General features: G+C 36.5%; 2 protein-coding genes and 1 pseudogene across 2 annotated transcripts; 1 reads left to right on the top strand and 2 right to left on the bottom strand.

Moving 5' to 3' along the window:
- Positions 1-3606: 3606 nt before the first annotated feature.
- On the top strand, positions 3607-6391 carry LOC9300887 (HIPL2 protein). The gene is made up of 7 exons (XM_002866457.2): positions 3607-3769; positions 3848-4008; positions 4140-4904; positions 5004-5217; positions 5310-5488; positions 5579-5817; positions 5899-6391. The coding sequence occupies exons 1-7, from the start codon at positions 3673-3675 to the stop codon at positions 6314-6316; spliced, it is 2073 nt and encodes a 690-aa protein (XP_002866503.1). The 5' UTR covers positions 3607-3672; the 3' UTR covers positions 6317-6391.
- Positions 6392-7447: 1056 nt separating this feature from the next.
- LOC9300886 (putative F-box protein At5g62660) lies at positions 7448-9368 on the bottom strand. Its single transcript, XM_021016016.1, is given in 3 exon segments — positions 7448-7746; positions 7748-8888; positions 8971-9368. Coding segments are annotated over 2 exon segments (1143 nt in total). The 5' UTR covers positions 8867-8888; positions 8971-9368; the 3' UTR covers positions 7448-7722.
- Positions 9369-13061: 3693 nt separating this feature from the next.
- LOC9300885 overlaps positions 13062-14127 on the bottom strand; it is a 1749-nt pseudogene continuing 683 nt past the window's right edge.

The raw sequence follows: 14127 nt of genomic DNA, 5'->3' as shown, positions 1-14127 counted from the left end.
TTAACAAGCACAAGAGAGCATGTGGTTGAAATTTCTTACCATTAATTGGAGAACATAAGGCCAATAATTGTTTTCCTTTTTGGAGTGGAAATTAATGCCATGTGCTTGAAATTTCGATTTCTTGTTATTTTGTCATTTAAATTAGTGTACCTATTTCCTTGCCACTGTGGCAATAAGATTTACGAGATCCTTTTGTTTCAGAAGAAACCAATTATCCAAAGAACTAGTCATAATACTCATAGATTTTGTTTTCTTTTATTATTAATTAGAATTTTGAGACAATACGTCTACTTGTATAATTGTATTTGAAACACACACGTACAAATATCTCTAATCGGGATGATCATGTCATGATGATGTAAGTTTTTTTTCTAGGTTAACAAAGACTTTTCAGATGAGAGACAAAAATTTGAAAGTGGGTAATACAGAAATGGTCCAGTTCTTTTTTTTTTTTGTCAACAAATGGCAGTGTCGGTCCGATCAATTTGGGTGCCCTAAACAAAATTAAAGCCTATAAAATTTTTTTTTTTAAATTAGATTTTTACTCTTAAAAAAATGTTGTAGTTGTCTCTAAAAACCCACAATATTTTTAAAAGGCCCTACAAAAATTATTGTATATAAGAAAACTTAACAAATTTTTAGGTAAAAAGGCCCTCAAAATTTTGAGATCCTAATCGGTGGCTTCACTGGCTTGCCCTCTCCGCCGGCAGGGCCGGTCCGAAGTTTCTAAATTATTTTTAATGCCCTACGCATAATTAACAATTTGGGCCTTTTTGTTAATGTAAAAAAAAAAAAATTCTCCCAAAAAAAGTGTTTAACAATGTGAGACCCTAAGCGGTGGCTTCACTTGCTTGCCCTCCGGACCGGCCCTGTCCGCCGGGCCTGACAAATGGTCCAGTTCGTGTATTTATAAACTAAAGTTAAAATATTGTATCCTTTAGTCAAAAAAGGGAAAAGCAAAATCTTATCTGCGTTCGATAGTGATATATATAAATAGTGTGTGAATATAACCATAAGATTTTAGATTAAAGTTTACATGGAATATCTCAGCACCTAACACCATAAATGTGTGCTTTCATTTTGCATTGTTTTTTTTTTTAATTCATTCATCTATGCATTGAGAACGCATTTCACTATTTAATATGTATACATATAAGACTTGGCGGCCGAACGAGAGGAATCGCTACGTGCAACTCCACATGGAAGCAACTATCAATATCCAATAAATCAAGTGGTCACGATTTTTTCTTAACAAATTTTGTAAGTGTTTATTTAGAGTCAAACCCTTATAAAATATGTAATATAGAAACTTTATCTTGTAATAAATTAGACAGTTTGTTTGTTCCATCATCTTCATGGATGGGAAATATTTGCTCTCTTATCTTTGTTGGTCCTATCTAACAACGTGTTTGATGAATGCTTTTTAGTCCAATACGTAATTTCATCATGAATTGTTGATTCAGATAAATAATAGATTATATTATATATATATATATATATATATATATATATATATATATATATAACAATAGAATTTACAAGACAGACAGACAGTATAAATTTAAAGGTTGGAGTTTACTGATTAATTGTCTAAAAATGTCTAAAATCCCAAGTAGAACTCTCTTTACCTTCTAGAATGTATGCATCATTATCAAAATATACTACTACTGTATATGATAAGAAGTAGACTATTTCAAAAGTCCAACCGGTTCATTAATGAAAAAAAGTCCATGCCGTTGAATAAACTAAATTTTCATAAAGTAAGTGAGAAATGGGGAATGCAATTAAGAGAAAAAATGTCGAGAAGGAGATCCAAGTTGCCATTAATTTGCATCTTTTCTTTGAAGGAGATCCAAGTTGCCATTAATTTGCATCTTTTCTTTGCTTGGGGATACTTTAATTTTACCCGCCAATTATATCTTTAACATGCTTTTCTAATCTGAATTTAACCCATCAATTTCTATGTACTACCTTCTTACGTTAAAATTAAGAATTGTTTAATTCATTTTATTCTTTTTTTATAATAAAGAAAAAACACCAAATATTTAAGAAACTTTTTTTTCTATTTTTTTTTGAAGAGATCAATACTAATAATAATATACAGTATCTAATATGTTATATTCAAGTATTCTTAATTTACAAGTTTCGATATTAGAACTAAAAGTTTGTGGACCATGATTCAGTCTGCTCCTACATGGCCCGCTTTGATATTCAGAGCTCAGACGCTTTATAGTTGGCTCCAAATTAACGTATAATATTAGTCGTAGTGGGTTGTTCAATTTATTCGGTCGTATTTCACATTTGATCATAATCGCTTTTTAAGCTTTTTAGTAGGTTTGTATATATTGTATAGGACTTGTAAGAGTTTTTAGTCGGTAGACAATTGTTTAATCAGTGGTTTCTTTGGGACTTTGGCTGTTATAACTTTTCAAACTGGTTAATGTATCTGATTTAACCAAAGATGCAAATTAATGAAGGAAACTTTTTGAAGCGTGTGAGAAAAGGTAAATGCGGAGCAACCTAAAAGATAATAATTGAAGGTAAAAAAATGTAAAATGTTCATATGGACGACGAAATTGACCCAATAATGTTCATGTTAGGTACTGCTAAAGTATTAATATGGTTAACATGCGTAAGGAGAAGGATATTATTTTTAATCAATTCCGTCTTTTATCCACACCCGAAAGAAAATATACTTAGATACGAATAAAGGATATGTAGTATAGTCCTCTGTTGGTTATCTAAATGCTCAAAAGGTCTAAGCCTTGCTCTCTTTACTACTGTATATCTTACAAAAATCTATCCTCTACATACGAAAACATTTATGTTTTGAGAATTTTGTTTGTCAAATGGAAAACATAATACTCTATGGAGAATACAAACGGGCTACTCAATTAGGTGCACAAAAAAAATCATTCCGGTTTATTGGTTAAGTTGTTGATTTAGGGATGGTTTAGTGATTAATAGGCTAATCGACACCTTTTTTATATAGGTTTTGAAAAAAATAGTTGTGGCTGAGTTCTCAAGAGAAAACTAAAAAAACAATTAATGAGTTGAGAAACTAGTAGACAGAAGTTGGCACAACTCAACACACAATATTAATGTCATGAGGTGAATAACAAATTATTGTAAGACGAAAATGCACCACAGTAACCGATATTACAAAGTTCGTAGGGTTAACTCTAGACTTGATAAAATTGACTCTATGAGCTAAATTTGTAAAATACATAGCACATAATGATAGATTAATAGAACAAAACCGATATTGTTTTTTAGGTAAACTAAGAGAGAAAATTGAAAACTGATTTCACATTTCTTTTTCATAGTAAAATAAAATAAAATTGGAACCTTTTGGAAAAATCAGCCTTCGAGAACAGGGTTGACAAATTCATATATACCAAATCGAATTTAATATTTGAGATTGGACAAATTAGCGTAACCGTCTCACCCTATCCAAGAATTTATTCCTTTCTCTCTCAAGTTTTCTCTAATATTGTTGACAAAAATTTCAACGACCATGTCGTATTTAGTCACAACTATGTTCCTACCTCCTACGGTACTAGTACCGTACTACTACCACATATACATACAAATATATATATATAGCTTCTAGTCTCCTGTGAAAGAGATAAAGAGAGAGAGAGAGAATTGTGTTGTTGCATAGTTCCAATAATGGCAAAGACGATTCAAGCCATCATCACTATCTGTTCCCTTCTTCTGCTTCTTCTACTCTCTGCAACAACTTCTCATCCTCTTTGCTCAGATTCAAGTAAGTGTTCATGTCTGTTTGAGTTTAAGTGTTCTTTGTGTTCCTGTCGTTTTGATTATTTTTTCGTTCTTTTGTCAGAGACTCCAGTTAACAACAACGAGACACTCCAGTTCTGCGATTCCTACAAAGGAAAATCTTGCTGCAATTCCAAAGATGATCTTCAATTACAGAATCGCTTCAACTCCATGAACATCTCTGACTCTAATTGTTCTTCTCTTCTCAAATCCATTCTTTGCTCTGTAAGTCTACTCAATTTCCTCAATAATTCGAAAAAACCCATTAAAAAAGAATCGATCTTTCACTTACCCATTTGCTCTGTTTGAAGCTAATTGATTCTCAATCTCTGAGTTTTGTTGCTTTATTTCCTCAGAAATGTGATCAATCCTCAGGACAATTGTTTGATGATGATAGTTCTCTAGTTCCAATTCTTTGCAACTCAACTTCACAAGACTTATGCTCAAAGCTTTGGGATTCATGTCAGAACATTTCCATTGTTTCTTCTCCTTTTAGTCCCACTCTACTAGGTGGTGCTACTTCACCTTCAACTTCCTCAAATTCATCAACATTAACCGATCTTTGGAAATCCCAAACCGAATTCTGTACCGCCTTTGGTGGACCATCTCAAACCAACAACAACAAAACCAAATGCTTTAATGGTGAACCGGTTAACAAAGACACCGATGTTAAGCCACCAAAAGGAGTATGTCTTGAGAAGATAGGAACCGGATCTTACTTAAACATGGTGGCTCATCCTGATGGTTCTAACCGGGCCTTTTTCTCTAACCAACCTGGTAAGATTTGGTTAGGAACAATACCGGATCAAGACTCAGGTGAACCGATGGAAATCGATGAATCGACTCCTTTTGTTGATATTACCGATCAAGTCAGTTTCGATACGCAGTTTGGTATGATGGGAATGGCGTTTCATCCTAAATTCGCAGAGAACGGGCGGTTTTTCGCGTCTTTTAACTGCGATAAAGTCAAATCTCCTGGATGTTCTGGTCGTTGTGCTTGCAATTCTGATGTAAATTGTGATCCTTCTAAGCTTCCTAAAGACGATGGCGCGCATCCTTGTCGTTATCAGACCGTCGTGGCTGAGTATACTGCAAATGGTACTTCCTCGAGCCCTTCAACGGTAAGTTCAAAACCAAAAGATTCAAGATTTGATAAAACCCAAAACATGAGTTTCTTGGAGATCAAGATTCTAACAGAGATTGTTGCTTTTATTGTGTAGGCAAAGATTGGTAAAGCCTCTGAAGTGAGGAGGATTTTCACTTTGGGACTTCCGTATTCGTCATCTCACGGTGGTCAGATTCTCTTTGGACCTGACGGGTATTTGTATCTCATGACTGGTGACGGAGGAGGAGTTTCAGATACTCACAACTTTGCACAGAACAAGAAGTCGTTACTTGGAAAAATCTTGAGGCTTGATGTTGATGTTATGCCAAGTTAAGTGACGAAATCGATAACCAAAACCCTGTATTTATGGAGTTTGCATTCAGTGTTTTAACTCTTATTTTTCTTCCATAAAACTCTGCAGGCGTATCTGAAATCTCAAAGCTTGGTTTGTGGGGAAACTACTCTATCCCAAAGAACAATCCTTTCCAAGGCAATGAAAATGAGCAGCCTGAGATTTGGGCTTTAGGTCTAAGAAATCCATGGCGCTGCAGCTTCGATTCCGAAAGACCAGATTACTTCTTGTGCGCTGATGTTGGAAAGGTTTGTGTTTTTTTCTTACGGTTCAAGCATCCAACTCTGTGATGATGCAGAGTTTCTCATGAAAAGATTGCTGTGTTTAAAACGTAACAGGATACATATGAAGAAGTAGATATCATAACAAAGGGTGGAAACTATGGCTGGAGAACTTATGAAGGACCTTATGTTTTCTCCCCATTATCGCCTTTTGGAGAAAATGTTTCCGCGGATTCAAACCTTACATTCCCGATTCTCGGTTACAACCACTCTGAAGTGAACAAACATGAAGGATCTGCTTCCATTATTGGAGGTTACTTCTATCGATCCAACACTGATCCTTGCTCTTATGGAACGTAAGTAAAAAGCTAAACCATAAACCCTAATTCCAAACCTTAAAACACTAAATCCTCAAACTTTTTGTTTTTTTGTTTCAGGTACTTGTATGCAGATCTTTATGCAAACGCAATGTGGGCAGCGATTGAATCACCAGAAGATAGTGGAAACTTCACAGACTCTCTAATACCGTTCAGTTGCAGTAAGGATTCGCCGATTAAGTGTACCGCGGCTCCAGGAGGAGCTAGCTCAGGACCTGCTCTTGGTTACATCTACTCTTTTGGACAAGACAATAACAAGGACATACATTTGCTCACGAGCTCTGGTGTGTATCGAGTTGTTCGTCCTAGTCGTTGTAACTTAGCTTGCTCCAAAGAAAACACTACCGCTTCTACCGGAAAACAGAACCCTGCTGGTGCTGCTCCTCCTCAGCCTTTACCTTCTTCTGCAAGAAAGCTCTGTTTCTCTTTGTTTTTGTTAGTGTCGTTGTTGTTTATGTTTTTAACGGTTTTAGATTAGAATGATAATTGTTTCAGACTCTGTTTTGTAACATGTCTTATGGATATTATTCAAAAACTATTTTGTGATTGCTTATATTAGACGAAATCATATATAATAAACCATTAAGTTTGAGTTCTTTTGTTTTGTTACGTCGCAGCAATGTGATCAATTTCTCAGACACAATCAGGGGCGGACCCACCAAGGAGGAAGGTGGGTCACTTGACAGACTAACTACTAGAGGTATGAGAATAGACCCCATTTGTCCTCGTTGTCGAACTTGCAATGAGTCGATCAACCATGCTCTGTTTACTTGCTCTGTTTCTTCCATGATTTGGCGTATATCAAATATTACTCTACCAATGCCTCAAATGTTCTCAGATGACATTGAGGAAAATTTTACAACGATCTTGAACCTACTTCAGTCTCATACTCTAACAGATGTTCAGAAGTTGCTTCCTTTTTGGCTACTTTGGAAAGTGTGGAGATCTAGAAACAACTTGGTTTTTAATAATTTTAGAGAGAGTCCAACAACTATAGTTCTAAAAGCGCAGGCTGAAACAAAAGAGTGGCTAGAAGCTACAAGAAAGCAGAGTCGAAGATCAAGGTCGTTACCTTTACGTCACGTTGACGTAGGTCACTGGCAAGCTCCGGAACGAGACTATGTCAAATGTAATTTTGATGCAGGGCTCAATCTACAGAATCTAGTATCTACAAGGTACGGGAGGATGGATTGTTCGCGATCACAAGGGTTTCCCAAAAGTGTGGGGATCACTGGTTTTGGGTTTTTCGGGTTCACCATTAGAGGTGGAAACAAAGGCTCTTCTAACAGCACTACAACATGTATGGATCAGGGGTTTCACTGACGTAATGTTCGAGGGAGACTGCGAAATTCTAATTAACTTGCTTAATGGGACTACGCATAACTCCTCAATCGCTAATCTTATTTTAGATATACGGGTTTGGGCCAAAGTTTGAAAGCGTCAGTTTCGTTTTGTTAGACGAGAGAGTAATCAGGTGGCTCATGCTCTTGCACGATTTGGTTGTATCCCATCTTCTTCTTACGTTGATTCATGTATCCAGCCAGAATGGCTTAAATCATACATTTGTAATGACATTTCAAAGTTAATATAAGCAATTTCTGACGGAAAAAAAAAAACAAAAAAATATTTAAAACATCCATAAAATAAATGGTTTCATTGTACTATTATACTATTATTGAAGTAAACAACAATTAAATGTTGTTGACAAAAAAAAAAAAAATTAAATGTTGATAATCTTAAAGATTGAAAGAAAAAAAGAAATATGGAATTCAAGTTTCCAAGTGCATAATGCTTTCACTCTTATCCATAAGAGTGAAATAAAAAGTTAAGTTTGTGTCAAGCTTACTAACCAGTGTTTCGGTATCCCTCTAATCCAAACCTTTTTCATATCATTCTTTTGGAGGTCATAATAAAGAATGTAATAAGGGGATATCAACAATAAGGGTACCAAGATAACCTCGCCGTTTTGAGTTGTACCTTGCACCATCAATGGAATGTTGTTATCTACTAAGTGCATCTGACAAGGCTGCAAAACGAGAGATTTCCTCGACCATTTTCCAGCATCTTCCAAAACCCATAAGTCCACTAAACCTGTTTGTTCCAAAATGGTATGATCAACAACAGCTGGTTTTCCACCATACTCTATAAATCCCACAGACTCACCATACGCAGGCACCACAGGAGGCCCTTGGATCATACTGAACTCTTCAGACCGAACATCAAAACTGACAACGATATCGCGACGCTTACAAGTGGAAGCCAAATAATATATAACTCCCTTGATGCACAATCCTAGTCTCGTAGGGATATGAGGTTGATCGAACTCAATTCTTTTCCACGAACCTCCAGGTTCTAGTACGAAGACCCAATGCTCTGAGGTTATCCTCTTAACTTTTTTTGAGGATACTGCAACAGTGCAAACTACTTTGTATTGATCAAGAACAGGATCGTGTCCGAAAAAGTAGAGGACACTCTTATTGTAGTATTCGTGAGCAAAGATGTTGGATTTGACAGCAGGTAAGGTTACACTTTGTGTGGTGGTGGGATTATAGATACACGCCTTTCTACAAACATTGTATAGAATCAAGCCGCGAAGAACCACCATGTTGCGTCCTCCCATCCCTGCAAGTGTCAAATCTTGTTCCAAAGACTCAGCACTGCTACTAGAAGATGACAGCAATACAGACTCACGGGGGTGGTTGTGGCAAACCTCCATTGAATTACACACGAGGTGGTCCACCAAACTCATGTATAGACGAGGTGGTCGCAGTGGGGATGCGACCGTAAGATAACGATTGCTAAAAAATCGGGAACAGATAAGAGAAGACCATAGCTTTGAGATGCACTTGAACCTCAAAAGCGATTTAGCAGGCAATCTAGTCAGAATCTCGATCAGTAGATCCAAAGGAATCTCCGGTGCCACAAAAAAATATTCTCCTCTTTGTCTTCTTCTTCTTCCTCTTCTTATCGTCTTTGACGACCTCTTCTTCCATTGCATAGACGCAATCAGAGCTAGAGACATAACCATAGCTACTAATTCACAAGCGCCCCTACAAACTTATACATATAAAAATCTATATAAAAGAAGGGGATCCCATAGAAGAAGCTAGAAGAAACATTGAAATTTTTTACCTTTTTTCAGATCTGCGTAAGAGAAACAGAGGAAGACGAGCAGAGTGAGGTCACGCACTTATTATTTCTAGGGTTTGAAAACTTGGCATATTTCTTCTTTAACTTTATTATTACTCCAGCAACGGCGTCGTTTGCATTTTGCTCTTACCTAGGAGAAAATAGCCAAACCTTTGGGCTGCAAATTATTGGGCCTCCATCAGGATATGGACGATTTTCTGTTTCCATATGGATCAAGTTTGGAGCACCTAGACCACCAGTCCCAGTAAGGTCACACATACTAAAGACCTGGCCGACGAAGGCCGGTCCACCGCGTTTCCCATCGGAGATGAGAGATGAAATCCTAACCGTTGAATTAAGGCCGGAGGATGATGTGAACTTCTTTCAAAAGAATCGACCAAATAAGGTAACTTTGGCTGGATCGCCGTGGCTTTTCGAAACCATCTACCACCTCGAAGTACTCTGACAACGACATATATGAGCTGAATCTTCTTTGAAGCCTTTGCCACAACGCTCATAGGAATTCCAGAACTGCCAATCTCATCAATGGCTTCTTGAACCTGCGGTTTGATTAACACGAGAGGATGAAAAACCCAGCACCATCCACAAGAAACACCATAGTTATCAGCTAAAAGTTATGAGACACCATAGTTATCTCCACATGGGGAATTTCTACACAGAGGCACAAGAAAGATGGTAGGACTAGCAATGTTATTTACAATTCCTGCCAAATTACAATTGTTTTGCATCAGTGAAACTCACCACTTAATTCCATCTGCAGTTGCAACTGAAAACAGGACGCCCTCCACCTTTTGTTTATTACCATTCTGTGGCATTGACTTGAGAAGTTTGTTGGCAGCCTTCACCTGCGAACCAGAAATCATTTCAGTTAGAAGTAAGTTGATAAAGGGAGCAAAGAAATGCAAGTCACACTGACATGATTTTACCTGTCTCTCATTTGGAACAAACTGAAATAAGTGAGGCTTCTCCTGAGGAAAATGAAACATATTAAATTCAGTCTCCCGTGCAAATCAAATGTAGTATATAACGACATACTAGTTCCAGTCGAGGCACACCTTGAAATGCTCATATGCCAAATCAAGTCGACAAGCCCCAACCACTCCACTTGGAATATTTAGTTTTTTAACATATGAAACTGAGAAAACAAACATCATGTCAGGAAAAGATCCAAACCCAAAAATATTGCTAACACAACATGGTCTGGAGTTGTAAGCTCTAGAGGTTCAGAATCTCCATTGCCATTCATTTTAGATTATTTCAACCTTATCCAGATCAGAAGGCTCTTAAAGAACATGCGAGCAAGTATTAGCTAGACTATGTTACTGAGAAATGCTAAAAAAAAGCTTACAAAGAGAACTGTCTAAGCACCTGCATCGCCAAGATCCATGAAAAAACGAAACCACAGGGCCATTCTTCTCGCTCTAAGTAATAGTCGAAAACATTTTCTTTAGCCACCCAGGTGTCCTGTATATACACGTCAAAACAAACTTGAGGATGAAACTGAAGAAAACACAGAAAATCACACAAAATGTATGCATTTTATCTATGCCTAAATCACACCTCACTTGTAGAAATCCAAAATATACAGTTGAAAAAGTCAGAACTAGACCAGTGTTGAGATTAGAAATCTGATACAATCTAAGAAACCAACAGTACATACACCTAGAAAACCAAAGATAATCCATGGAAGTGGAACCATGGTATGGTATAAGAAGAAACAAGCTAAGCTCATGGAAACTGAATAAAACTTGAAATTCGAAGAGTGGGAAATAAAGGAAGAAGAGTAATAATAAACCTCTTGGGGATGAAAGCAATATCAAAGCGAGTAGAAACAGCCATCAGACCAGTCCCAGTAAGCTTCCATTTCCAATACACTCACTCGTTGACTATTGTTCTCCAATTTCAACTTGACAATCTTGAAGTCAACTTGTGTTGGTGCAGTGCATTGATAAGTCTTCTACTGGCCATTTCCTGGAAGAACAGATAATGTAATATTAACTTTTGGATTCATATGCGACAAAAAGCGGATACCAATGATTCTTTAAGCCAAAAGATTGTAACTTTTTACCTCATATGTAACAGCCCATTAACCCTGGCGGAGCTGTTTGTGATAATAATTGATATTGCCAATGTATAGACTTCTATCCACAGGTGGTCTCTTCGCTTCACTAAGAACCGCATCAATTTGTACAAATGTGTCATCATCACACTTCATGGTGAATTTAGCAGCAAGTTGATGAGCCTGCAAAACAAAGAGTAGAGTAACTCTTTACCTAAATTCAATAATTGAAAACACAGCATCAAGTGTTGAATCTTAGAATCTTAAGATGGAGCTGGTGATGAAAACACAGCATCAAGTGTTGAAAACACAGCATCAAGTGTTGATGAGCCTGCAAAACAAAGAGTAGAGTAACTCTTTACCTAAATTCAATAATTGAAAACACAGCATCAAGTCAAACACGATCGATTTAGGTGAGTTAACTATACTAATCTAATTTAACAAATTCATTGTATCACATTAACATTGTTTGTCAACTAATTTAGCTATGCACATATGGGATTCTAACTAAGAAAAATATTGACCTACAATTCATTTAAGAAATTGAAATGGTTACGTATAAAACGTGTTACATGTGTCGGTCGTGGCCTCGCAAAGAAGAAGAAGACTCGATACAACACAATGACACATTCTCGATGTCCGCAAGCAAACGGATTCATAGGGTAATTTCGTCATTTCGGCTTCTACCTAAACGGATTCAAAGGTTAATTCAAACGGTTCCTTTTTCCATTTCTGTGATTATTCCCCTATTCTATTCGTAGCTATAAATATGTACTTGGAGCTCAAGAAACAAAACTAATTCAAAAGCTTTAAGATTTTTCAAGTTTGTATCAAAAGTTCCTATTTTTCAAAGTTGAAGCGTTTTTTGATGATTCAGAGCAAGAATGATCAACGATCTCTGAATCTGGAAGCTGCGATTCTTATTCTGCTGGCCGTCGTCTTTTGCTGACGAACTCGGGGTTATGGAATTGCTTGAAGGAGAGATAAAGCTCATGATTTGATCTATCGTAATTGTAAATCTGGTCTCGGTGATCAATGTCAGATTCTCTCCGTTCTTAGAAAACGGATTCAGGACCATTGGATCTGGTGCGAAGCTCATGACTTTTCAGATTTTTCAAGAGCACAAGACCCCCCAAAATCTGTGACATGGATGCAACCAAAACTTCACGGTCTTAAAATCTCAACGATATCAATATCTCTCTCGAGTAAACGGTTGAGATACTCAAGACAATCCTAGCAAAGTCCCCCTCGTGAGGTTGCGATGCGTCATCATTGACTAGATCGTGCCTCGTTCTTTGAATAACCTGCAAGGCTCCAACGTTCCCACTTCACCATTGGTTTAGTGACAACCATGTCTTATTCTTCTCGCCTACACAAAGAAACAAAAACTCGCACCTTAAGTAATAATCCCTTTCGAAAGTGTTGAGTATCGATAAGTCTGCGGCTTACAATGCTGTTCGGTGATCATAAGACGTCATTTGGTCACAATGTATAATCCTACCCTCAGACAATACTTTCATTTACCTGAGGTCAAATCTCCGACCTGGCCATAAGATATACTTATAATTAAGGACCTGTTGAATTCAAGGCATTGAGAATCGATATTTAAAGAAACATGGACATGTTGAGCCACTGACTCTTCAAAAATGTTATTCTAGTACCGGTTTATCAAAGAAACATGGGCTATAGGGTAAACTTCTTTAGGTAGATAACTTCTTTACATACTAAAAGCACTTCCAGAGATTTTTTTACACAATTGATGAATGCTTAAAGGAAAAACAAAAAAACAGAAATATATATATATATATATATATATATATATATATATATATTCATTTCTACTTGAAACAAAAGCTTATATATATCCACAAGGGTTCTAAAACTTGTTCTTGATTTGATATACAGAACATGTAACCTCTGCGATTAAATCCAATCTTACTTGATGATTTTAAAATAAAATTGAAGAACACATATTAAACGATTGTTTGTTGCCTAAAATTAAAATAACAAAATAAAATAGTTGCATTGTATTATTAAAGGCGAAAAATAATAAGATAATATGATAATCTTAGCTTGGAATGAGAAGAAAAGAAATAACAAAAAAACAAGTAATGGTATTCAAGTTTCCAAGTGGATGATGCTTTCACTGTTATCCATAAGTTTGAAACCAAAGTCCGGTATTCCTTTGATCCCAACCTTCTTATGGTCCGGCATTCCTTTGATTTCAACCTTCCTCAAATCATTCTTCAGTATATCATAATAGAGAATGTAAAAGGGGAACACAACTCACTTGGTACCAAGATAACCTCGCCGTTTTGAGTTGTATCTTCTACCGTCAATAGAATGTCGTTATCAACTAAAGCAGCTGAGAAGGCTGCAAACTCAAAGCTTTCCTCGACCAGTTTCCAGCATTTTCCAAGACCCATAAGTCCACCAAACCGTTTTCTTTAAGACTAGTATGATAAAAAATAGCTGGTTTCCCACCATACTCTATAAAACCCAGAGAGCCAACATATGCAGACACCACAAGAGGCGCTTGGATTATGTTAAATTCTTCAGATCTAACGTCAAAGCTGACAACGATATCCTCAAACATACTAGTGAAAGCAAGATAATATATAACTCCACCGATGCACAGTCCAGGTCTTGTAGATATATGAGGTTGATCAAACTCTATTCTTTTCCAAGAATCTCCAACTTCTAGTACAAAGACCCAATGCTCCAAGTTTATCATGTCCAAATCTTGTGAAGATGATGACACAAAATTACAAACTACTTTGTATTGATCAAGAACAGGATCGTGTCCCAAGAAGTAGAGGACACTATGATCATTTCCTTGAACAAAGATGTTGAATTTGATGGCGGGTAAGGTTACGCTTTGTAATCTATACAATCGAAGTTGTATGGTACATAATATGCATCACCATGCACGCCAAAAACGATGGTTCAAGAGGAGTAATTAATAAGATCTAAATTGTTTCAATCCTAATTTTTGTTTTTTAAATTGTGCACTTAAATGGGACAAAACAAATTCATTAAAACAAAAAATAAGTCACATTTAAAATGGAAAATATTTTCAA

Source organism: Arabidopsis lyrata, assembly GCF_000004255.2.
Source record: "Arabidopsis lyrata subsp. lyrata unplaced genomic scaffold ARALYscaffold_8, whole genome shotgun sequence".
Classification (NCBI taxonomy): Eukaryota; Viridiplantae; Streptophyta; class Magnoliopsida; order Brassicales; family Brassicaceae; genus Arabidopsis; species Arabidopsis lyrata.
This window is presented reverse-complemented; position numbering and strand designations above follow the sequence as displayed.